Source organism: Crinia signifera, chromosome 4 (assembly GCF_055691185.1).
Source record: "Crinia signifera chromosome 4, ASM5569118v1, whole genome shotgun sequence".
Classification (NCBI taxonomy): domain Eukaryota; kingdom Metazoa; phylum Chordata; class Amphibia; order Anura; family Myobatrachidae; genus Crinia; species Crinia signifera.
In genome coordinates, this window is record NC_139220.1 from 88,077,820 (window position 1) to 88,104,013 (window position 26,194).

The window sequence follows — 26,194 nt, forward strand, 5'->3', positions numbered from 1 at the left end:
TTTTTATCTTACGACCACAACGATCTAAATCGTTGTGGCCGTTCTAGGAAACAAGTACCCATTAATAATTTGAGTTGGTCGTGGACCACTAACCCAGGGCACCCCTGCATGTGTCCCGAGGCACCCCAGGGAGCCACTGCTCTATAGGGTGTGTGCCTATACTCTATAGGGGTGTGTGTCTATACTCTATAGGGGGAGGTGTGCCCACACTCTATAGGGGTGTGTGTGTGTGTGTGTGTCTATACTCTATAGGGGTGTGTGTGCCTATACTCTATAAGGGTGTGTGTGTCTATACCCTATAGGGGTGTGTGCCTATACTCTATAGGGGATGTGTGCCTATACTCTATAGGGGGATGTGTGACTATACTCTATAGGGGGAGGTGTGCCTATACTCTATAGGGGGAGGTGTGCCTATACTCTATAGGGGGAGGTGTGCCTATACTCTATATGGGTTCCCCCCCCTTTACTCTATATTGAGGTGTGTGCCTATACTCTATAGGGGTGTGTGCCTATACTCTATAGGGGGAGGTGTGCCCACACTCTATAGGGGTGTGTGTCTATACTCTATAGGGGTGTGTGCCTATACTCTATAGGAGGTGTCTATACTCTATAGGGGGTGCCTATACTCTATATGGGTGTGTGTGTGTCTATACTCTATAGAGGTGTGTGTGCCTATACTCTATAGGGGTGTGTGCCTATACTCTATAGGGGGATGTGTTTCTATACTATATAGGGGGAGGTGTGCCTATACTCTATATGGGGGTGTGTGCAGGGCCGCCGAGAGGCAGGGGGGGGCGGGTACATTTTACCTGGGCCCGGGCCTGCCAGGGGGGCCCGGGTCCGGACACACACTTTCAAATATATTTTTGGGGCTGCGGGTGCGTAGGGAGGACAAGGACCTGTCCGCCCGCCCGCCCATGTGTCCGGCCACCCGCCATCAGCTGCGGCTTCCCCTGTCTGTCCTTCCCCTGCACACGGAGAGACAGACGCTAGAAGTCATAGTTCACCTCTAGCGTCTGACAGGAAGCACAGCTCTGCACTTCCTGGTAACGCTGCAGAGCTGTGCTCCCTGTCAGAGATGCTGGAAGTGAAAAATGACTTCTAGCGTCTGGCTCTCTGTGCGCAGGGGAAGGCAGGGTAAAGCAGGGGGCAGCAGCAGCTGACGGGCAGTTGGCCGGGCACATATTAACCCCTTGGCAACGAGCTAGAACCCCTGGCAATGGAAATAAACCCCCCTTGGCAACGAGCAAGAACCCCTGGCAAAAAATATTAACCCCTTGGCAACATTTAAAAACCCCTTGGAAATGGACATTAACCCCCCCCTTGGCAACGAGCAAGAACCCCTGGCAACATACATTAACCCCCCTTGGCAATGAGCATTAACCCCTGGGAACAAATATAAACCCATTGGTAACAAGCAATAACTCCTGGCAATGTACAGATGAATCTGGCCTCGTTGTTGCTGGCAATCCGCCAGCAACACGGCGCCTCTATCTGACTGAGACGCGCGTGCGTCCCCCACGCACGTGCATCTCAGTATCCAGGCGGCGGGGCGGCGAGGCGGACGCAATACTGTCCGCCTCCCGCTCGAGGGGGCTTGGGGGGACCCGAGGCACTGCGAGGGGGGGTGCGGTCGCCCGGTGTGGGCACCGGGCGACCGCGGGCAGCACCGTCGTGCGCGTGCATACCCTTCCGGCATACAGATGGCGGCGGGGCAGGGGATGGCGATGGCGACGCCATCACCTGCAAAGATGAATCCTGCTACATCTGTATATTAACCCCTTGGCAATGAGCAAGAACCCCTGGCAACGGACATTAACTCCCCTTGACAACAAGCAATAACCCCTGGCAATGCATATTAACCCCTTGGCAACGGACATTAACTCCCTTGGCAACAAGCAGGTAATTTATAATGTATTAGAAGCCTTACTGTGGGGGGCAACGTGGTGTGGCATAGTCAGTGTGTATCGATTTTTGTGCGACATCCCATTTTTTTGGGACGGTCCTGTGGGAATTAGACACTGGCCATGCCCTCACAGCGACAAAACGGCGCCCAAAAATTTTGGACGCGTGCCTGCGGCATGCACATATATTCCTTTCTCCACTGCCGTAGTTGGGAGGTATGCATTAGGTGTGGGGGTATTGCAATGTGTGGCATAATGTGTCAGGGGCATTACAGTGTGCAGCATAGTATCAGGCATTATGGTGTGCTGCATCATGTTTCAGAGAAATGGCGGTGTGTGGCATAATGTGTAAGGGGCATTACAGTGTGCAGCATATTGCACTGGGGCATTACGGTGTGCGGCATAGTATTAGGGGCATTGTTCAAATTTTAGTAGCTCTCGGGGCCTTTTTTTTGCCTTTTTTTGTCACAAGTAGCTCTCGCTCAATTAAGGTTGGAGACCACTGGACTAGGAGAGCGGGCATGGGGTTAGCTGTGTCCATGCACCAACTCACGCATTCGCATGTGCAGTCTAATGCCGGGCAGCGTCTAAGAACTTACTCAGACACTGCCCGGCTGTTCCCGACCTGGCGTGCGGCCTGCGCTGTGTGATTCGGTCATAGGTCACGCTGCGCAGGCCGCAGTGCTGACCACGAGTGCCGAAACCTGTTTGCTGCCGGGCCTCCCACATCATACCCGACACCAGAACCTGCTCGCCGCCGGGCCTCCCACGTCGCACATGTCTACCGGATGCCTGCCTATGCACTGCGGCTGCCTGCCCCCCTCCACAGCAAGTCAGTGTGGGGGCACAGGGGGCAATTTTCTTTTAGGGATGCCAATCCCTGGATCCCGGGAATACCGGGTTTCAGCATTTTTCAATCCCAGTGATATTGGTATACCGGCCCCAAGATTTCTGTAGAAATGACCTTCTAGACCTACTTTGTCTCTGTCTCTGCATCCCGCCATCCCGCTCTATGCACCTTTGTCCCCGCCATCTCTCTCCCTGCATCCCCACCATTCCTCTCACTCTCCGTGAATTTTGCATCAATCTGTGTGGAATAATTTGAATTTTGTGTCATTCCATGTGGCATAATGTGAATTTTAAGACATTTCATGTGAATTTTGGCTCATTCTGTGTAGCATAATGTGTAAGGGGCAAGTATAAGGGGTCTGCTATTGTGTTGCATAAAGGGTATATGGTGTGGTACACACCCCTATATCCTTTAATGGCCACACCTCTTTTCTGTCACTTGCAACTCCAGGGGGGCCCCGTGACGCTGTTGTACCGGGGCCCAGGATTTCTCTTGGCAGCCCTGGGTGTGTGCCTATACTCTATATTGAGGTGTGTGCCTATACTCTATAGGGGTGTGTGCCTATACTCTATAGGGGGAAGTGTGCCTATACTTTATAGGGGGATGTGTGTCTATACTCTATAGGGGGGGTTGTGTCTATACTCTATAGGTGTGTGCCTATACTCTATATTGGGATATGTGCCTATACTCTATAGGTGTGTGTGCCTATAATCTATAGGTATGTGGCTCTATACTCTATAGGTGTGTGTCTATACTCTATAGGGTGTGTGTATACTCTATAGGGTGTGTGTCTATACTCTATAGGGGTGTGTGTGTCTTTACTATATAGGTGTGTGTGTGTGTGTGTGTCTATACTCTAAAGGGGATGTGTGCCTATAATCTATGGGGCGTGTGTGCCTATAATCTATAGGGGGAGGTGTGCCTATACTCTATAGGGGTGTGTGTGCCTATACTCTATAGGGGGGGGGTGTGCCCATACTCTATAGGGGGAGGTGTGCCTATACTCTATAGGTGTGTGTGTCTATACTCTATAGGGTGTGTGTGTCTATACTCTATAGGGCTGTGTGTGCCTATACTATATAGGGGTGTGTGCCTATACTCTATAGGGGTGTGTGTCTATAATCTATAGGGGTGTGTGTGACTATACTATATAGGTGTGTGTGTGTCTATACTCTATAGGGGGAGGTGTGCATATACTCTATAGGGGTGTGTGTGTCTATACTCTATAGGGTTGTGTGTGTCTATACTTTATATGAGGAGGTGTGCCTATACTCTATAGAGGTGTGTGCCTATAATCTATAGGGGTGTGTGTCTATACTCTATAGGGGTGTGTGTGCCTATACTCTATAGGTGTGTGTGTCTATACTCTATAGGGGGTGTGTGGGTGTGCCTATACTCTATATGGGGAGGTGTGCCTATACCCTATAAGGGTGTGTGTGCCTATACCCTATAGGGGTGTGTGTGCCTATACTCCATAGGGGTGTGTGCCTATTCTCTATAGGGGAGGTGTGCCTATACTCTATAGGGGGTGTGGGCCTATACTCTATAGGTGTGTGTCTATACTCTATACGGGGAGGGGTGCCTATACTCTATAGAGGTGTGTACCTATAATCTATAGGTGTGTGTGTGTCTATACTATATTGAGTGTGTGTGCCTATCCTCTATAGGTGTGTGTGCCTATACTCTACAGGCGGTGTGTGTCTACACTATATAGGGGTGTGTGTGCCTATACTCTATAGGGGGGTGCCTATACTCTATGGGGGGGTGCCCATACTCTATAGGGTTGTGTGTGTGTCTATACTCTATATGGGGAGGTGTGCCTATACTCTATAGAGGTATGTGACTATAATCTATAGGGGTGTGTGCGCGCCTATACTCTATAGGGGTGTGTGTGTCTATACTCTATAGGGGTGTGTGCCTATACTCTATAGTAGTGTGTCTGTCTATACTCTATAGGGGGTGTGCATGCCTATACTCTATAGGGAGAGGTGTGCCTATACTCTATAGGGGGGTGCCTATACTCTATTGCACAGGTTCTCGAACTGGGTCCACAGGACCCCACACAGTGCATGTTTTGCAGGTCTCCTCACAGAATCACAAGTGAGATAATAAGCTCCAACTGTGGATCTTTTAAAATGTGTCAATGAGTAATGAGTGCACCTGTGAACCTGCTGGGTGACCTGGAAAACGTGAGCTGTGTGGGGTCCTGAGGACTAGGTTTAAGAACCCCTGCTATATTGCATTTTTTTTTTAAGTTTATCCTTAATCCCTTATTAAAAAGAAAATTTCATTAAATAAAACATTCATTTAAAAAAATAAAAACAATAACACTTTTATCACCACCCAACACCCTGGTGAATAAAGTGACGAGAAAATGACCAAGTTAAGAAGACTATTAAAAGGCCTGAAACTTATCACCATACTTTTTAATATGAAGCCCATTGAAAATGACTGAAGTAAAAGACGTTCAAACAACTGTTAACTTTTAAAACACGGAAAATTTTAATATCAAACGTTATCAAACATATAAATGTTGTGAAAAAAAGGGAAAATAGGCATGAAATAAAGAACAGACCAACATTTGAATACCCCCCCCCCATGTCTCAATAAAATTGTGTTGGTAAAGTTTTTTAGCAAAATTGGAATTTTCCCAAGCACCATGGAGAGTAGCGTGAGGTGCATATCTATGCTCTGAGCATACATTTTACTTTATTTACCAACAGTATACTGTAGTTATGGCAAAGTAACAGTGCCTTAGTTAAATAGATTTACGAAGAATACATTACATTAAAATTTGATTTAACACAGATTTATTACAGATAATACAGATTGTTATATAGATGTTTTGTAGCAACTTCCTGTAGGGAGGTCAGAAAGTCTTGTAGAGGAACTTTGCTTTCTTCGTCTTGTACAGATGAACATTTCTAACAAAAAAAACCACAAATGTCAGAAATTAATTTCATTGATGCCTAATTTAAAAGTTTTGCCTTCTGCAGCACACAGTGCTAGCCCTAACAAAGTTTATGTCCTAGGCAAGGTTTTCGCTGGTGTCCCCTGTCACCACTGCTATTTCCACCTCTGACCCAGCACCAATCTCCCAGTACAGAACACATAACCCAGCAGCACAGATCACAGCAGCAACCAGCAAGACCCATCACTTCTCTCCCATAACAATCTTCATTTTAGTGCCATATGCCACCAAGAGCACTGATGACCCAACCCACTATATTTGAAATGGATTCAGTATTGAATCCCGGCGGTCGGGATCCTGGCCTTCAGAATCCCGACGCCGGATTCCCGACAGCCGAAATGCCGACAAGGGGGGGACGTGGATCGCCACGCAGCGGGCCCGGTGCCTCGCTGCGCTCGGCACACTAATTTATTCTCCCTCCAGGGGTGTCGTGGACACCCCAGGAGGGAGAATGTGTCGGCATTTCGGCGGTCGGGATTCCGGCGTCGGTATTCTGAACGCCGGGATCCCGACCGCCGGGATTGTAACTGCATCCCTTTGAAATTGAGTGTGAAATAGAGAAGGCCTCCCAAAAACATGTTCATGCTGTGAAGGGGTGTGGCCACTGTAGTACTCCCAATTCAAATTAAGTCACACAGTACTGAAACCTTATTCATATTACACCACACCCTATTGTTCCATATTCACATTACACAACACAGTAGCGCACCTTTTACACATATTGCCACAGATTAACAATGCCGTTGTACATATAATGTAACATAGTAATGCACCTTACATTATGGCACATATCAGTAATGTAATACCACACAGCAATGCCACTTACACATATGTCACACATTGTTATGCCTGATCTCCACTCAGCCTGGATATTGAAGTCTAGGATGATTGCAGGAAATCATTCAGTGCAGACACAGCCTGCTGTACTCTGCAAATGTTCATGTGAAGCAGGGGTGTCAAACTCAAATTCATCGGGGGCCGCATCAGCAGTTTGGTCACCCTCAAAGGGCCGGTTGTATCTGTAGGACTATGTGTCCACTCTTTATTATCATAAATTATTGTCACTGCATTCAATTATTACTGTTTTTGTAATAATGTAAGTAATAACTAGCTCTGAAAGCAGAAACATAGTCAGAATAATGACAAGTAGATATTCAAATGTACAATTTTTGGAAAAATGATTTTGGGAGGAGTTACCTGGATAATACTTGAGAAAGTTCTCAGGAAAGGTATTCCTTATTGATAGGGGAGATTGGGGACCTGAAAATGACTTATTGGGCTAATATGAGCTGCTTGGATTTTGAGAAAGATGGAAATGGTCACATAGCTATCCTAACACATCTTAAGTGGCTCAGTCGACCTGAACACTGTTTGGCCTTGAAGTCAAGTTAGGAGGAGAGCAAGGCCTGGTGTGTAAACGTCACCCTCAGTGACAGATCCCCATGTACAGCGGCCAGCCCGAGCTTGACACTACTAACCTATTCCAGTCAGCCGCCTCGCACACACGGTTACCACATGGAATCCAGCAGTAGTAGCGACCAATCACATACTTCCATTGCTCCCATCCGCTACTACCAGCGCGGATCGCCAGCTGCGTGACGTCCCAGTCCCAGCATTTCCCAGCACCAACCCCGCAGCTCCGGCTACGTGAGCTGATTGAAGGGAGAGTGACGTCACACAAGTTCCACAACTCCATCTGGATGCACGCCCTGATTGGCTGCTACTCCATGCAGTAGTAGTGCAAGCCGTCAGACGTGCGGCATGATGTAGGAGTCACAGAGCTTCTGGTAGCTCTCATGCATCTCATGGGACACACTGCCCCTGCGTGCTATCTCCTCAGCAGACTGCAGGCAAGGATCTCAAAAAAAGAAGCGAGAATAAAAGGTGAAGGCTGGCAGCGGCTGCGCGGGCCACATGATGAGGTCTGGCGGGCCGGATTTGGCCCGCGGGCCTTGTGTTTGACACCCGTGATGTGAAGAGTATATGCCAGGGCCGAACTGGCCATCTGTAACTTCTGGCAAATGCCAGAGGGGCCGATGGCCAGGTGGGCTGATTTATTCTTGAAAGTGAAGGTTCCACCTCTCGATCGGCGCACAAAGAAAGCTGCTGGACTCCTGCGCACCTCTGAGGTCCAGGAGAGAGGGGAGCATCACACACCGCTATTTCCCTCTCTCCTGCAAGCCTGGAGAGGCAGTGCACGCATGCGTAGTGCATATATGCGCCTGCCCAGCATGTACACGTGCTCAACTTTTGTTGCGCGCATGCACAAATTCCAGGGCCGATTCGGCGGTCCAGTCTCTCGCTGGTATATGCTGCGTCTAGCATGTGCAGCCGCCCTCCTCCAGGAATAGTGGGCATTTTTGTTACTGGCTGACATTGCCACCGCTGCCCAATTTCAAACTGAGCCAACCCTAGGCTTGGCAGGTATGCCCCTAGGCATTTCTCTAGTTTTCCTCTGCCTTCGGCCTGCTCTGGTTATACAAAATGTTTCTGTTCTCCCTGAGCTAATTTTAGGACACCTGTACTATGATTTCATAGGTGTATTGCTACAGCTAGACTACCTACCTGCCACTGGGACAGATGTATCAAGCTTCAAAAAGTGATAAAATGGAGAGTGATAAACAACCAGCCAATCAGGGCCTACCTGTCATTTTTCAAACCCAGCCTGTAACAGGCTGGCTGGTTCTCACTCTCCACTTTATCACTTTTTGAAGCTTGATACATCTGGCCCTCTATCTGTGAAGCGGACAGTGACAGTATGGAAGCCTGATAGGAGCAGAAGACCTAAATTCCATCTGGTATTGAGGGTTACTGGTTGTGTAATTTGCCCCATGGTGTATAATTGGTCTCTAGGGTATTCTGGATGCAGTAGGAGGTCACTCTGTGCTACATCTGGTGGACCTGCCTCTAAACACAGGCAAGGTGTGAACACGAGCATTGCCCTCATATGGGATAACTAATATCCAGCTTCACCAGAGTCTTATCTGTATTACATCAGGATAATGAAACATAGCTAGTAATCAGAATGGCACATAAAGCATAAAATGCCAGATAGCTGAATTTTGGAAGAAACGTCAAACTGGCTGCCATTTTATTATGAATAGATTATGGCTAATCTACTTAATGCAGTCTATAATGAGGGAACATGCTGCACTTTATATTAAGTTTCACGGGAACATGGAAACTGCATTTTGAGGATTCATCAGCAATAAACACCATAGCGTCATAATCCAATATTCTTTCAATGTTGCCTAGGAAACCATTGGGGAATAATTAGTATGAATTCAATAAGATGGACCCTCCCCCAATACCTATTGTCCCCTTTTCATCTTCTCTACAATAACTCATGTAGGGTAAAAGTGATCGTCATTCCTAAATCTATATGATTACGTTCCAATCACCAATATTGATATCAACGATATCAATATTGTTGAGTATATGAAACAGGAGGGTTTGGGCTTCTACCATTAAAGTGTCACCTCTCTTATAATTGGGGTCCACTTTGTTTTCATATATTCATTTGTTCTATGTAAACGTAGCCACATCCGTTCTAAAGCAAGCAGAAAAGAGACTTTTTACTATAGAAGAGCCAATATTTACCTGGACAAATCTCTGCCTGCATTTCATTGCTTGCGCTATCAAAAGGTTCCAGGAGATTTTGCACTTACAGTATTTTTAGCTGCTATATTCTTTATCAGTATGTATGATTGATATTATATACCGTCTCATGATCCACACAGACCACATTACACCAAGCTGTGCCGTTTTTATTTATTTTAATTTATTTATATGCATTTTTATCAGCACCAGTGTACATTTTACCAGATTTTATTTTATTTCCATAAACATGCTATTTTGATTATATTTTATTTCTATATAGTAACATAGACTTCCGTCCATCAAATTCAACCTTTTTCAAGACCCGTTGTCTAGAAGTTAAATCCCTGTTTTAATTTTTTACTTCAATTCCACATTGGGCTAAATTATATTTATCGGTTGTACCCCTGGATGTTTTTATCCAACAAATACAGTACAGGCTGAGTATCCCTTATCCAAAATGCTTGGGACCAAAACAATTTTGGATAATGGATTATTCCATATTCCAGAATATTTTTATATTTCATTGATGTATCTTGAGGTATCTTGCATTTATGTTGTATAACAACATCAAATACAGTATTATTATTATTATTATTATCCTTTATTTATATGGCGCCACAAGGGTTCCGCAGTGCCCAGTGACAGAGTACACATAATCAAACTGGAAAACAGTAACTTACAGTTGAAGACAATACAGAACAAATACAGGGTAAATGATTATAGCGAAGATTGCTGCAACATAAGTATCAAGGTGTCAGAAAACAGCATGCTTTGGTGCAGTCGAAGACTGCTGAAGTAGGAAAGGATAAGCACATGAGGTAAGAGGTCCCTTTACATTCTAAAGAGGTGGGGCAGACAGACAGGAGTGACACCGGAGTTGTAGATAGGGCGAGGAACAGAAGGTTAGGAGGACAGTTTGCTGGGTTGAATGAAGAGGTGGGTCTTAAGAGCCCGTTTGAAATTCTGTATAGAAGTGGAGAGTCTGAGGGAGAGAGGTAGAGAATTCCAGAGTAAGGGAGCAGCACGTGAAAAATCTTGTAGGTAGGAGTGGGAGGAGGTAATAAGTTGGCTGGAGAGCCGACGGGTGTTAGCCGAGCGAAGGGGATGAGTGGGAGTGTAAAGGGATATAAGGTCAGAGATGTAAATGGGAGAGGAGTTGGTGATGGCTTTGTAAGCGAGTGTGAGAAGTTTGAATTGAATTCTGAAAGGGAACGAAAGCCAGTGAAGGGCTTGTAGAAGAGGGGAGGAGGAGGTATTGCTTTTGGTGGGGAAGATGAGCCGGGCTGCAGCATTGAGGATAGATTGGAGTGGAGACAGGCATTTGTCAGGGATACCATTTAGGAGGAGATTGGAGTAGTCCAGCCTGGATATGATCAGTGTGTGGATAATGGTCTTAGTGGCATACTGAGTGAGAAAAGGTCTAATTCTGGAAATATTTTTGAGATGACAATGGCAGGTTTGTGAGAGGTGCTGAATATGTGGTTTGAAGGAGAAAGGGGAGTCAAGAATTACTTCAAGACAACGTACTTGGGAGCTAGAGGTGATAGTCGTGCCATCAATAGATAATGAGATTGTGGGACGCGAGGATGTGCGGGAGGGTGGGAAGATGATCATCTCAGTCTTGGACATGTTAAGGGCGGGATGTCATGTCGAAAATAGCGGCGGCACATTGCATACCCCCCTAAGTGCATGCCCATGTGTCCTAATCCCTGACCTCAAAGTAAATAGGGTGTCTGACAGTTCTTTATAATGTTCCCTGATATATTTGTACATGTTAATCATGTCTTCCCTGAAACATCTCTTTTCTAGCGTAAACATTCCGAATTTGGCAAATCTTAATAACAACCATATCCCATTTTCCTTTTGGGTTTTACCATTTGTAACCATTAATAAATATTACAATTATATCAACCCATCAGTGACCCTCTCCTATTATACACAGATATCTTAGTGCCCAGGGGCACCAAACACAATTTCTGCACTTTGCTTAGTACACAGGTTCTCAAACTCGGTCCTCAGTACCCCACACAGTGCATGTTTTCCAGGTTTCAACACAGAATTAAGTAAAATAATTTGTTCCACCTGAAGATATTAAAAAATGTGTCAGTGAGTAATGAGTGCACCTGTGCACCTGCCGGAAGACCTGGAAACCATAAACTGTCTGAGGTCCGGAGGACCGAGATTAAGAACCACTGGTTTAGCAGCAAGGGAAGATTTACAGAGTAGCAGCAGAGTCCCTACTCATCTGTAACAGGGAGAACAGTTAAGGTGCCCATACACGATGCGATGGGCATCCCGTGGCCATCACATCGCACAGTACAAAAAGTATGTGCTGCACTTCTAATCACATCGCATGCAAATCGCATGCGATGCGATCCAGCCCATAACGGGTGTGATAATCGCACTGTGTATGGGCACCTTAACACTCATATATCCCATAGAAAGTTACAATAAGTAAATTCTTATCAGTAAAATAAACCTTGTATTGTGTGTGGTTTTTGTCTTAGTGTGCGTAATTTTTCCCAAGTAGGGTTGCCACCTTTTTGTTGAGAGATTTCCAGACAGTGGCCCGCCCCTTGACACACTCACTGACTCCCCACCAGCCCCTAGACACTACCGTCTAGATCTCCTACAGTTTTGACAATTTTCCCATCATGCCCTGGGTCCACGTATACCTGGAGGATGAATATAAATCTGTGATGAGTGAAGCGAGCCACCGTGCCCGAAGCGTGCAAGCTTAGCGAGCCCGCGAGGGTACAATGCAGCTAAAATAAAACAAAATAACCTACACCTACGTGAATTACAGGTAAAATAAAAAACATTGTGAGGGCATCTAACAAGTTACGCCCTCACTGAACCTCCCATCCTGTAATCAAAACTGAAGGGAATCTAGTCTCTACCATAATTTGTTCTATGATGATACCTACTTGATGATTAGCATTGATTAGTGTAAGTGTACTGTTTGTATTTATGTATGTGGTGGTATGTGTGTAATTTGTATATGTGTTCGATGTGTGTGCTGAGTCTGTCATACCCTCCAACATGACCCATTCCATTAGGTACAAAATGCTCTGTTTCTGGACTTCCCTGCCAGTGACAGTTGCAGCTGTGAGGCTGCAGCACAGTCCAATATTCAAATAGGGGAGCCACACACCTAATACCACTCCAAACATCACTGTCCTGGACTCATTGGCAGTGACCCCCCTCTTTGAATTTTGGACTGTGCTTGAGTCCAACCTCTGAAACTGCCACTGGCAGGGAAGTCCAGGAACAGAGAATGTTGTACCTAATGGAATGGGTCATGTTGGAGGGTATGGTCTGTTTGTAGTGTGTACTGCAGTGTTGCCGACTTTTAGATTCTCCTCTGCGGGGCCCTCAAATTTCTAGTTATTCTCATGTGTGTGTGTGTGTTTGTGGCGGTGTTTTAGTTTGGTAATATGTGTTTGTGTACTGTATTTGGTTGTAGTGTGTGAGTGTGGGGCATTTCATGTGTGTATAAGAGCACTGCTACCATGCACATTTGTGTGTGCATAAGTGGCATTGCTATTGTGGGCATTTATTATGTTTATAAGTGGTTCTGCCACTGTGGGCATTTGTTATGTATATAAGCAGCACTGCTAACGTGGGCACTTATGTGTATATAAATGGCACTGCTATAGTAGGCACTTATTATGTATATAAGTGGTTCTGCCACTGTGGGCATTTCTTATGTATATAAGCAGCACTTCTACCGTGGGCATTTATTATGTGTATATAAGTGGCACTGCTATAGTGGGCACTTATGTGTATATAAGTGGCACTGCTATAATGGGCACATCTTTTTTGTATAAGTGGCACTGCTACCATGGGGATTATTATGGGTATAAGTGGCGGGCAATGTTCCTTTAGACAGTTTAGGCCTTTTGTAAATTTCAGCTCCAGGCCCATGTGGACCTTAATCTGGCACTGCAATCTCTTATATAATAGCCCAGATCTGTCACTCTGTTAGTGTGTGTATAACGTTGGGTGGAGTCATAGAGTGAATGATTCTGCCCAGTGTTATACAGATCTGGGCTATTATAAGAAGTAAATAACTACCTAGTGGTATAGAGGGACGGCTCACGTTACACACATTTATCACAGAAACTGCCATTACCCCACCTCCAATTACCAGCAAAATACAGGGACAAAATACAGGGCAGTACAGGGACAGCGACCTCCCTGTACAGCCCCTCCTTGGCCGCACGTCACACCCCCACACCACCACTGTATGAGCTGCTGCTCACTAGCGCCAAGGTCACCATGGTGCTGAGGCCGGTTCCAGGAGCTGGCCACAGCCACCCCGCCGGGGTGCACTGCTCTCCCTGGTGGTAATAAAGCAGGTAACACTGCTGACTGCATGCAGTAATTCCCCCTAGCAACTAATATGTATTCCTCCCTGGAAACGACCACTAAATCCAACCCCCCACACCCATTGGCAACAACCATAAAAACACTGGCACCCACCATAAAACCCCAGGCAAGGTGCATGTAACCCCTGGCAACAAGCATGTAACTACTGACATTAACCAAAACACTCCTGCCAACAAGCATGTCACTCCTAGCAACAAGCATGTTCGTAAGTGGCAGTTATTTTGCATGATATGTAATAGTCATTACGGTGTGTAACTTAATATGTAATGACCATTACAGTGTGCGGCATAATATGTAATGGTCATTACATTGTGACTTAATATGTAATGGCCATTACAGTGTGTTTTATCTCCTATACCACCCCCAAACAACCTCCCCCACCCACGCTACTGCCACACCCACCCGCAACACCACACAATAAAGGCGTTTACAGGTTAAGGGGGCAGAGCCCCTTACATTGGTGTGAAGAGCACCCGTAGGGCGCGATGAAACACCTAGTATATTAAATTTATTAAACTGCCCTCACCTTTGTTCCTAGATAGTGTACATTCTGCTGAATCTGCAGGATTTTATTTTGTAAACTGGGACAAATGACTGCTTCAAGAACTTTGGCTGCTTTGCAAAAAGTAATTTCTTCCTGTAAAAGATAAAAAAAGATCCATACGTTTCAGAACTATTCACACGATGCTATTAGTAAGTGGGATCAGGTTCAGGACAACACAATCCTAATATACAATCCAAATAGCTTTTTCTGTGAAGCATGTAGCGGCTCACAAGTCCTACATTACCTTAATACTCATCCCCTAAACTGATGTTAACTATGTTAAGATAAATCAGACCAGTGGCGTAAGTAGAAATTTTCTCCTCCCTGCCAAAAGAAATCCCCCCCCTCCCAAGAAGGGGCGAGGCGATGGACTACAGGCGCCGCTGGCTGAGCTGACAGGTGACCCAGGCAGCAGTGAGCACTGAGCGGGACCCGCTCATTACATATGCACGGGACAGGGACCCGCTTATTCAATATGCACTGCACATTAGATATGTACAGGGAGGAACCAGCTCAGCGCTCACTGCTGCCTGGGTCGCCTGTCAGTTCAGCCAGTGGCGCCCACCACAGACCCCACTGTCACATACAGTATGTAGCTACGCCACTGAATCAGATGCCATCACAATCTTCTCCTTACTCCAGCAACATTGATACAAATAGACCATATGCGAAAATCACATATTAAAAACTGTTACTGACAATACAATGTTGCAAGTATTCTACACTTATAAATCAACCTCAATAATAAACCCGGATCATTCATACATCAAGGACAATACAACAGAGGTTATTACATCTTACCTCTATAAGCTGAGCCACGTTAGGTACATAGCTGTTACAGGCACCCTGGCAACAAAAGCAATGAGAAGAGGGGTTACGCATGATCACACATGACTGCTGCCATATACCTTGTTGGGCTTTGAATACTTTGTATATATTTATTTTCTTTAGCCATATATACTGTTTAAAGGCATTAACTACTTGCATGTATTATTTAAAATTTATAATTTCTATATACTAAAATAAATGAAGCAGCAATCTAAATACATTTTGGGTAAAGTCACTTTCCAGTGTACAATATAAACTAGACACTCCCATCTTAATAAATGTACTCCTATAAATTTTGGAGCTGTGCAACTTTAAGCCAAAATTTCCTCAAGATATATCAAACAGGGGGGGCAGATTTATTAAGCTCGGTGAAGTGATAAAGTGTCTTGTTTTTATCACCAGCCAATCAGCTCTAACCTGTCATTTTTCAAAACAAGCCTGTAACTTTGCAGTTAGGAGCTGATTGGCCGGTGATAAAAGCCAGACACTTTATCACTTCACTGAGTAATGAATCTGCCCCTGTGGGACTAGTCTTTCAACAGTGACAAAAAAAAATCTATTTAAATTGAATCAATTAACTGACAAATCTCAAACATATAACTTACATTATCCATTCAGAACTGCATTTAATTATATGTAAAATAAGTAATAAAATATAGCTAGAAAATCCTTATTGTTGCATCTGATACAACATAAATACAATTCATTATTGGTTATTTATTAGGCTCACACATAGGGCCTGATTCTGGTTCCTTCACAAAAGCAAATTCTCTCTCTAACGGACAAAAAAACCACGTGCACTGCCGATGTAACATGTGCAGAGAGAGTTAGATTTGGGTGGGGTTTGTTCTTCAAACTGATATCTATATTGCAGTGTAAAAAAAGCAGCCAGTATTTACCCTGCACAGAAACAAAATAACTCCCCCAAATCTAACTCTCTCTGCACGTTACATCTGCCCCACCTGCATTGCACATGGTTTTGTCCATTAGAGAGAGATAATTTGCCTTTTCAGTGCTTTACAGTGAATATTGGCCCATTTACATCAGTCCCTGCAGCAGTAGAGCTTATATTCCCTTCCATATGTAAGCACACACACACACATACACACTAGTGTTATTTTTTTGCAAGGAGCCAAATAACCTACCAGTATATTTTTGGATTGAGGGATGAAACCAGAGTACATGGTGGTAACCCATGCAAGCATGGGTAGAATATACAAACTTCCCAGTTAGAACAAAAGGTGAGAATCACACTCATGACCTCAGTGCCGTGAGGCAGTAATGCTAACCATTTCACTGTCAATAATAACCTACACAGCACATTTGCTTGTGCTGTATATTTTCAGGTTAAATGGGACTACAGTACTTACCATTTCTTTATCTTTCAAAATAGTCTTGATAGCTTTGATAATTTCTTCCAGACAAAGCTGTTTGATAGAGGAGCCATGGGCAAATGCTACAAGCAGTAATACAATAACAGACTTTAAGGCAAGCATTGCTATGTGTCTGAATCACAGTATGTAATAGAAAAATGTGTAAACTGCTATCTAGGATCTATTGACTCAAGAGGGTCTTCAAGCTCTTTTTATAATGTAATGGGAATTTAACAACTTTTGACCTTTGCAATTCCTTCTACAAAAAAGGCGTATTTATCAGAAATTAATTATTTTTAATATGTAAAAACCTCAATTTAATTTGAAAAAGCCAGCAAACTTTTCTTTATTATGAAACTGATGGCGTGATAAAGAAAGACACCACAGAAATAATACGCTAGATGTAAAATGTTGAAATGTTCTGTTTACTAATTCACATTGGAATTTTATTGAAATATAAAATACATTTCGTATTTAAGAGTTTTTTTTATAAAAATGTCATAGAAATTGGTCCTAAAATTCAACATTTATTACATTTTTTACATTTATTTAGATAGCATTTATTTTAATTTTTTAAAACTTTTTATTGATTTTCGAGTAATCCGAAATACAAACATTGGACTAAAACCGATGCGGTATTAGGATTTAGTCATATCCAAACAAAGGTATCAAGTAGTTACACATCGGCATTAATGTCAGACACTAGACACACACAAGAGGAGGGGTAATAGGTGGGGGTAAAGACATAGGCGTGCGCAGAACATTTTATAAGGGGGTGCACCATCAAAGCCTAGCACCACCTATTGGGCATATCACAATGCCAATCAGGAGTGTCTACCATCATATATGGGCACACCCTACAATATAAAACGTCTCTCAGCCACACCATAATCTGCTGCCTATTTCAGTTTTAGGGGCAGATTTATTAAGCTTGGAGAAGAGATAAACTGGAGATAAAGCGGAGAAAGGGTAAAAGGTGATAAAGCACCAGCCAATCAACTCCCAACTGTCTTTTTCAAAACAGCTGATTGGCTGGTGCTTTATCTCCTTTTACCTTTTCTCCACTTTATCTCCAGTTTATCTCTTCTCCAAGCTTAATAAATTTGCCCCTTAATCTTCTAATTACTCTGTGTAACTGTACATGCCAATAAAATATACGTTATTTGTTGCAAACCTTGAGGAGGAACACAGAAATCAAGGAGTCCGATGAGAGGTGTTGATTTGTCTCACTAGCATACAGTTGTTGAGGATAGAATAGAGGTAGAAGTGGGTATAAGGAATCAAGTTTTTTTGCCCAAGTTCTGCAAAGGAGATAATACAGCCCCCCGAATCCTGCACACAAGAGACAATCCTTTCTGCCTCTACAACCGAATCAAAGGTTTTTTTTATAGAAGGGTCAAAATCTGGATTACCCCAAAGAGGAAAATAAGGGGAATATCTAAAGTCCCATTTTTATTTCTTATTGAGGCTAAAATATGTGTCTCCGAATATAATATTAGAGTAGATTCCTTTTGCTATAGCTGTGGATTTCATGTGTAATAGAGCTGATGGTGAGTATGGAGCAAGAATAGCCTGGTCCAACTCATCATCTGTATATGTGGACTTCTCCAGCAACCAATCGCCTGCATATCTGAAGAAATACTGAAATGGAGTAGGCTTTGTAATCTGGAATATTGAGACCTCCTTGGACTTTGGGGAGCATGAGTTTTGAGATTGAATTCTGGAAAGTTGTCCTTTCCATAACAACTTTGAGATAGAAGAATTAATGTTTAATAAATCATTATTTCATATGGCTACAGGGAGCATTTGTATAGTGTAAATTAGTTTTGGAAATATTATGGTTTTCACCGCTGCAGCTCTGCCCAATAATGAGAGGGGGATGGTGTCCCAAGAGGACATTAAAGTTATTAATTTATTAATAGTGGGTGAGAAATTGGCTTTGTACACTTTCACTGTATTTGTTATATTGACCCCCAGGTATTTTATTTGTGAGGTATTAAGTTTAAAATTTGAAAAAGCCAGGGTATGGGTTATGCACTATTAGCATTATTTCATACTTTTCAAGGTTGACTTTATAGCCAGATTTCCTACCGAATTTTTCTATTATTGAGATTATATTGGAAATTAATGTTAGGGGGTCGGTAACAAAAAGCAGCATATCATCTGCAAAAAGCGATAATTTTAGTTCATAAAACTAGATTTGTATCCCATGGAATTCTGTAGATTGGGGTAATAGGATGGCTAGGGGTTCGATGGCTATAGCAAAGAGGATGGGCGATAATGGGCACCCCTGCCTTGTGCTTGTATGTAATGTCAAATATTCAGAATTTTGAGAGACGGGGTTGGTACAGGTTGAGTATCCCGTATCCAAAATGCTCGGGACCCGGAGAATTTTCCGTATTTTGGAATATTTTAATATTTCAATGATGTATTTTGAAGTATCTTGCATTTATGCTGTATAAACACATCAAACACATGAAATGCACACAAATATATTTTATTTGTTCAAAAAACAAGGTTTCAAAACATGAAACTAAATTTGTGTACTATCTCAGATATTGAATTTGAATGCCAAGCAATCATTTTCTTGTACATATATAGTGTCAGTTACATATCATATCCTCAGTAGTGCTGTTACAAATGTCCCCAACGGATATTCGGATACAGGATACTCAACCTGTATATAGTGGTTTAATATAAGAAATGAATTCGAGCTGGACTGTGCATTATTTTCTCCATATTCCCCCAAGGCCCTTTTATATTCACCAAGATCCTCAATCCCAAACCTATTTACCATAATCCCTTCAAATTCAACACTATGGGGGAAATTTACTAAAATGTGTATTCTACTTCACATGTGATGCTGCTATGGGCCACCAATCAGATCCTGCCTACTATCTGATTGGTTGCACATGTGAAGTAGAATACACATCTTAGTAAATTTCCCCCTATGTGTTATCACTTTCACCACAATTAATTGCCCAATCCCCTCACACTCATACATGGTTGCAGAAAATACAAATTGGTCATTTTAAATTGAAATTAATGTATGATGAGCTGCAACTTGACATGTCTGGTGATTTGTTTAATAAGACAAAACTCTCATTGATACGAGACATCCCTTTATTGGAGGCCTCGGACATTTTCATATACTATGACTCTACTATGAAAATTCTTAGCATGCAGGAGGTCCATTTTTAAATAATAAATAGAGCATATATTTCCCAACAGCAGAGAAGTTTTTTCGACCCGGACGAATCAGGCAGATGTCTCTGCGTCTGGCTTCCATTCAGCGTCCCTCTTTCACAATCTTTGGTCCTGCGGTTACATTAAAAAATGTTGGCACAAAGTTATCAACTATATAAATACTTCCTTCTCTTTTCACGTCTCGATTCACCCATTTCCTCTATTGTTTCTTAATTTTGATGTTTGGGAGCTAAATGTCCAGCAAATACCGTTTCTTACTATCATTTTGTCCGGAGCAAAAAAAAAGTTCTTTTGGTACTTGTTTCCTAGCACGGCGGGGTCCATCGGGACCCCCCGAAATCGCGTTGATCACATCGCATGCAACTAAATCGCATGCGATGCGATCGATGCGCTTTTTACATTGGAATCAATGTAAAAGGGTCCCATAGACCCGATTTTACATTGACCCCAATGTTAAATGGCCCCCAGACCCCAATTTTTATTGTTTGCCAACCCTGATGGGTCAAATGCCCTCCATTGTTAACGGCACCCCACGATGAACGCCAACCCGAAGCCTTTTCATACCACCACTATCCACGTCGGCGTGGAGTTGATTTTATATAGTGTGGCGAGCGCAGCGAGCCACCGAGCCCGAAGCGTGGCAAGCGAAGCGAGCCCCACGAGGGGACGCGCATTACTTCACAGGTATCACGCGTGCGCTCGCCACGCAAGAAAGCCGGCTCCTGATTGGCCGCTAGGCGGCCAATAGAATCAGTCTGAGGAGAGGCGCGGAAGATGAACATCTCTGCGTCTCTCCAGTCCGTGAGCGGGTACCAGCCGGGAGCAGCCCGTCTGGGGCTGAAGATGCCGGGGTCGTCGCCGGGGACCAGGTGAGTAGGATTTCCTTCCTCAGGTACCCCTTAGGATTACTACGGATCCAGGACCCCGGAATCTTCAGCCCAGGAGCCCCGGACCCCGGACCAGCCCCGGAACCAGGACCAAGGCCCCGGAACCGGACTCTTCAGCCCTGGAGCCCCGGACCAGCCCCGGACCAGGACCAAGGCCCCGGAACCAGACTCTTCAGCCCTGGAGCCCCGGACCCCAGATCCAGGGACCGACCCACGGGCTCAAGGTAGGTAAGTATCAGTATGTGTGGGCTGTGGATGTATTAAACGTTTATTTTTCTGGGTGTCAGTGTGTGTTTTATTTAACTATTTCTTGTACTGTGGAACTACAAGTGCCAGCGGGCCCTTTAATGCCCAGAATGCTGGGACTTGTGGTTCTCCAAGTCCCAGCATGCGGGGTAGGCTTGCTGGGACTCATAGTTCTACAGTATAAGACAATAGTTTTTATTCTTTTTTTACACTTTTCATCAGCCCGATGCCCACCGCCCAGGGGCATCGGGGACAGCCCCGGACTTTCAGCATGGGCTGGTAAGTCCTGGAGGGGGGGGGACCCCTTCTTTGGGGGGGTCCCCACTTCCCTAGGACCCCTGCCCATGCTGACCAGCCAGGGGGATAATGCTTTGGCCGTGGGACCTTATATAATAAGTGTCCCCCGGCTGTGGCATTACCCTGCTGGCTGGTTGGGTCTGGTGCTGGTTCTTAAAATGCGGGGGACCCCTAGTCATTTTGTCCCCCGTATTTTGGGAACCAGCGCCGGACCTTGAGCCTGGTGCTGGTTTCATTAAATCAAGTGGACCCCAATTTTTTCGGGGACCGTGATTTTATGTCACCAGCACCGGCTCAATGAGCCCGGGGCTGGTTATGCTCTGGAGGGGGAACCCGCGCTGTTTTTTTTTTTTTTTAACTGTTTAACCCTTTTTTTCAAACAGAACCATGCACAGAGTTCTGACTAATTCGCCCATCAGAACCTGGTCTGATTTTTGGGCGGATTTTAGACACATTTATACAAATCGCATACCATTAAATATGCGATTTGTATACTTTTCAATGTGAAAACATCTGGATGCGATGTGCTGCGAAAAACAGCCATCGCATTTCCAGAATGTCAAATTTGTTGGCCAAAATCGCACTTTTTTCACATTTTCGCAGCTCATTAAATATGCGAAAATGGAAAAACATGCGATTTCGGCCGTTTTTGAGAAAAAAAAAATCGCAAAAAAAGTAATATACCTGCCTTTGTTTATTGATTGTTTAAGACCTTTATTATTACCGTGACTTCTGTTTGTCACAATTTGTATTACTGAAAAACCCAATAAACATATAAAATAATAATAATAATAATTCAGGGGGAAGGCCAAATCTCTCCATAGTATTGTAAAGTTGAGGCCATAGGACTAGATCAAATGCCTTGTCTGCATCTAGGGACATAATAACTCCTGGAGGATATGAGCCAGTCTTGTTTTGTAGGTGTTGTATAGCTGAGATGACCTTTCTCACATTCAGGACTGAATGTCTCCCCATGATAAATCCGGTTTGGTCGGGATGAATGATCATAAGCATAATGTCCTTGAGTCTTTCTGGTAGGATCATTGCCAAGATCTTATAGTCCAAGTTCAGCAGTAAAATCGGTCTATAAGATCCAGGCAATGCTAGATCTCTTCCAGGCTTGGGTAAAGTCTTAATGTACAGTATGCCACATTAAAGTATAGAGGGAGTGAACTATGTTGTAAAATAGGGTTAAAGGCCTTAATCAAGGGGTCTAGGATAAGGGGGAGCATCAGTTTCTAAAAATTTCCTCCAAAACCACCTGGTCCAGGTGCCTTACCTTTCTTTAATGATTTTATGATATTGGAAATTTCATTAGATGATATGGGTTTTATCAAATTTGATGCCATTTCACAGGGGATTTTTGGGAAGTTAATATTTGACAAAAGCAAACTATTTCTCGGGAATGAAGTCTCAGCTTCGGTTGAAACTGGGTCTGTGGGAGAATATAGGGATGAATAGAATTCCTTCATGACATTTGCAATATGTTTGGAAGATATGAAAGCTGTCTGGGAGTTTGAGCGGGTGGACTACAGCCGAGGACCTAGTGCCGTTTAGCATGTTTGTAAGTAGTTTCCCTGTTTTGTTGCCGAAATAATGGTAACGATAATTTACACTATACAAATATTTGTTCCCTCTTTTGTGAAGATATACAAGTGTGTTCGTGCTAGAGAGTAGTTTTGTTTGTTGGTTAAAGTAGGCTTTTGTTGGTATTGTGAATATGTGTGGGTTAGGGTATGTTGTAATTTAAGGTAGGATGTTGAGTATGTCTTGTTAAGTTTTGCCATATGAGACAATATGTTGCCTCTTAGTACAGCCTTAGCTGTCTGCCAAAATAGTGGCGGGTTAGTGTTTGCATGCGATTGGTTGCTGGGACAATAATCCTCCCAGCCAACCTCCTGTACTTTCTTAAAATCAGTGGATAACATAAGGTGTTCAGGGAATCGCCATATACTGTAGTTTGTAAAGTGGGTTCCTCAGAGACACCCATTTTAAACCATTGTAGTGGTCCGAGATAGAAATTGGTTTGATTTCAGCAGCAGATACTCCTGTGAACAAGGTCTTAGAAAGGAGCATATAATCTATTCTCGAAAAGGTGTGGTATGCCACAGAAAGACATGTGTATTCTTTGGTTGTGGGATTGGACACTCTTCAAATGTCTACCATTTTCAGTTGAGATGCATATTGGGGGATTCTGAACTTAGGCAAGGAAAAAGGATGTTTAGGGTGGGTAGATCTATCTAGAAATTAATCGGAAATAAGATTGTCTGAAACCTCATTAAGAAATTTGTTGGTATCAAACATCTTATTAAAATGTCCACCCTCTCGCTTTGGAATTAAATGTTGCACTAGCCATTAGTTTCCTCCCCAATATTTAAAGTTTTATTTTAGCATTTCTGAGGGTATTAGATGTGTCTCTTGTATAAAAACTACATTAAGTTTTAATTTATTACAATAGACTAAAACTTTCTTTCTTTTTGCTGGGGAGTTAAACCCTCCCACATTGAATGATCCTACCTTAAACTCAGAAATGGCTTCCCATATAAAGGGATTTAAATGGTTCAGGGAACAATATAACATATCTGTATATAACTTCAATTTAAGGGGATAAGAGACATAAGGGGGGGGACACGACGTACATACAACAAAAACGTAAGAAAAAGGCGCACAGGTATTAACATGTACAGTTTTTCACATGACTTCTGGTAACTTATCATGCAAACACAATAATGACACATTAACCTTGAGCAAAGCTCCGTCCATGCCGGGCTAAACAATAGTAAATACCAAATCGTATAACAAAAAGTATTATTTTACTATCAAATATATTTCTGCCTTCATTCCTTGTTTATGACTAGAGGTAATTTAATGTAATTCATTTATAGTCAGAGAGGGATGAATACAAAGAAAGGACACAGAAAAGATTGGGAATAGAAGTGAGAGGTGAGGAGAGAGTTAGGAGGACGTCGTCTGCAAAAAGTGATAGTTTGTAATCCAAATCCCCAACCTGTATCCCCTTGATGTCACGGTTTAAACAAATTGATTGAGCTAAACATTCAATGGTCAAAGCAAAGATTAAGGGGGATGGGGGTAACCCTGCCTAGTCCCATTTTTTGTAGAGAAGTAATCGGAGTCCCTACCGTTCACTCGCATGCGGGCCAGAGGGAGTATAGCGCTTGAATCCAAGATAGAAGGCTTCCTCCCGGGCCAAAGTGACGTAAAGTAGCAAACATAAAAGGCCAGAGGATTCTGTCAAATGCCTTCTCGGCATCTAAGGAGAGTAGGACAGAAGGCAATTGGCATTTGTTTATGGCATGAACCAAGCTTATGGTGCGCCTCGTGTTATCTCTCGCTTGTCGGCCTGGGGTGAAGCCCACCTGGTCAGCATGGATTAAGTTGGGAAGGATGGTGTTCAATCTCATGGCCAACACCTTTGAGAATAATTTAATGTCATTATTTAGAAGGGAAATTGGTCGGTTATTTGCACATAAGTTAGGGTCCTTACCCTCTTTGGGGATTAAAATAATACGTGCTCCCAGGATCTGCGGAGCAGGAGGGGTACCTTTAGGAAAGCTATTAAAAGTCTACATAGGTGGGGGGAATAAAATAGAGTGGAACTTCTTATAGTACGCAAGAGAAAGGCCACCTGGGCCTGGGGCCTTACCAGCCCTTTGTGATTTCAAAACAGTTTCTAATTCTTCTATGGTAATATCCATACCCAATTTAGTAACCATGGGGGGGGGGGGGGGGAATCAAGTTTAGGGAGATGGCAATTGAACAGGAAGGTATCAATCTCATTAAGCATGGTAGAAGAGGCAGGGGAAGATTCCGCATTATATAGTGATTGATAGGATTCAAACTCCTTTGTGATCTTGTCGGGATCTTGGACCAAGACTCCTTGATTATTTTTGATAGATAAGATATTTTTGGAGGAAGCCTGGGCTCTCAATTTCCATGCCAAGAGCTTGTCTGCCTTATCTCCCTTCTCATAATATGATTAGTTAAGGTGTCTTAGACTATACTCTGTTCTCTGTGATAGTAGAACATTAAGTTCTCCCCTGGCCTTGGTAAGTTGATCAAGATCATCGGGCAACAGTGAAGATTTATGCAAAGCCTCAAGGTGGTGAACCTGTTCAGTAAGAGCATTGATGGCCTGGGTGCGTTTTCTCTGCAATCTGGAAGTAATTTGGATCATGTGACCACTAATGGGCCTTTATGGGCCTCCCATTACATTGAGTCACCCATCTCTGGAGTTGAATGAATTGAGAAGCACTCCTTCAGCAATTGGGAGACAAGAGTACAGCTGTCCTTGGATTGCAATACCGAGTAATTTAAACACCAGGAAGGCAGGGAGGATATAGAATCAATGCCTGAGAGAAGCAGAGACACCGGAGCATGATCAGACCAAGTAATAGGATGAATAGTAATGTCTATAAGTTTTGAAGAGTAGTCTCGATCCAAGAAAATCATATCTATTCTCATGTAAACCTTGTGGACCTGTGAAAATTTTTTTTTAGTCTTTAGCTAGAGGGTCCTGTAACCGCCAAGAGTCAAAGAGTAGGTGACTTTTCATTAAGGTATGCAGACATTTAGTGTTACGGCTATTTGAGATGTAGGTAGGGGATGGGAACAGTCGAATTTAGGGTGGAGAAAAGAGAGATTAGGTGGGGTTCCTGTTGCGCAATTTAGCAGCAGGTAATGGTAAGGGCTTGGAGGAGACACCACACCTCCACTGGGAAGCAATAGAAAAGGGTAAAGATGCCCTCCACCAGAAAGTAGCGCTAAATATGGAAAGATATAACTCCCCTGTTTATAGGCTTATGTCTGAGTCGCCATCTGTTGTGGATCTGGTAGTTGAATATGAAAGACAAGAAAAAAACAGAGAGCTCCGACCCTAATGTAATACTGTCATTTTTACAGCAGCTATATACGTCAACAGATACTCAATAATTCATATGAGATATATGGTATGGTCGGGGGGTTCCCCCTTTCAAAGCACTCACACTGTTGAGATATTAATGCAGCATATCACAGTAAGATCTAGCAACCCTCTTATACTGTATAGATGTTCGACAGAATCGGGGATTCCCCCTTT

General features: G+C 43.5%; 1 protein-coding gene across 2 annotated transcripts in view; it reads right to left on the minus strand.

Annotated features, from left to right (window-relative positions):
- Positions 1-5,315: 5,315 nt before the first annotated feature.
- Positions 5,316-26,194, minus strand: part of RAD50 (RAD50 double strand break repair protein) — a 120,322-nt gene continuing 99,443 nt past the window's right edge. For both annotated transcript variants that reach the window (XM_083181966.1, XM_083181967.1), the window contains exons 27-30: positions 16,460-16,545; positions 15,063-15,107; positions 14,244-14,354; positions 5,316-5,678 (exon numbers count right to left, since the gene is read on the minus strand). In XM_083181966.1, coding sequence (XP_083038092.1) covers positions 5,568-5,678; positions 14,244-14,354; positions 15,063-15,107; positions 16,460-16,545 — 353 coding nt within the window. In that variant the 3' untranslated portion in view covers positions 5,316-5,567. The remainder of the gene's footprint in view (positions 5,679-14,243; positions 14,355-15,062; positions 15,108-16,459; positions 16,546-26,194) is intronic.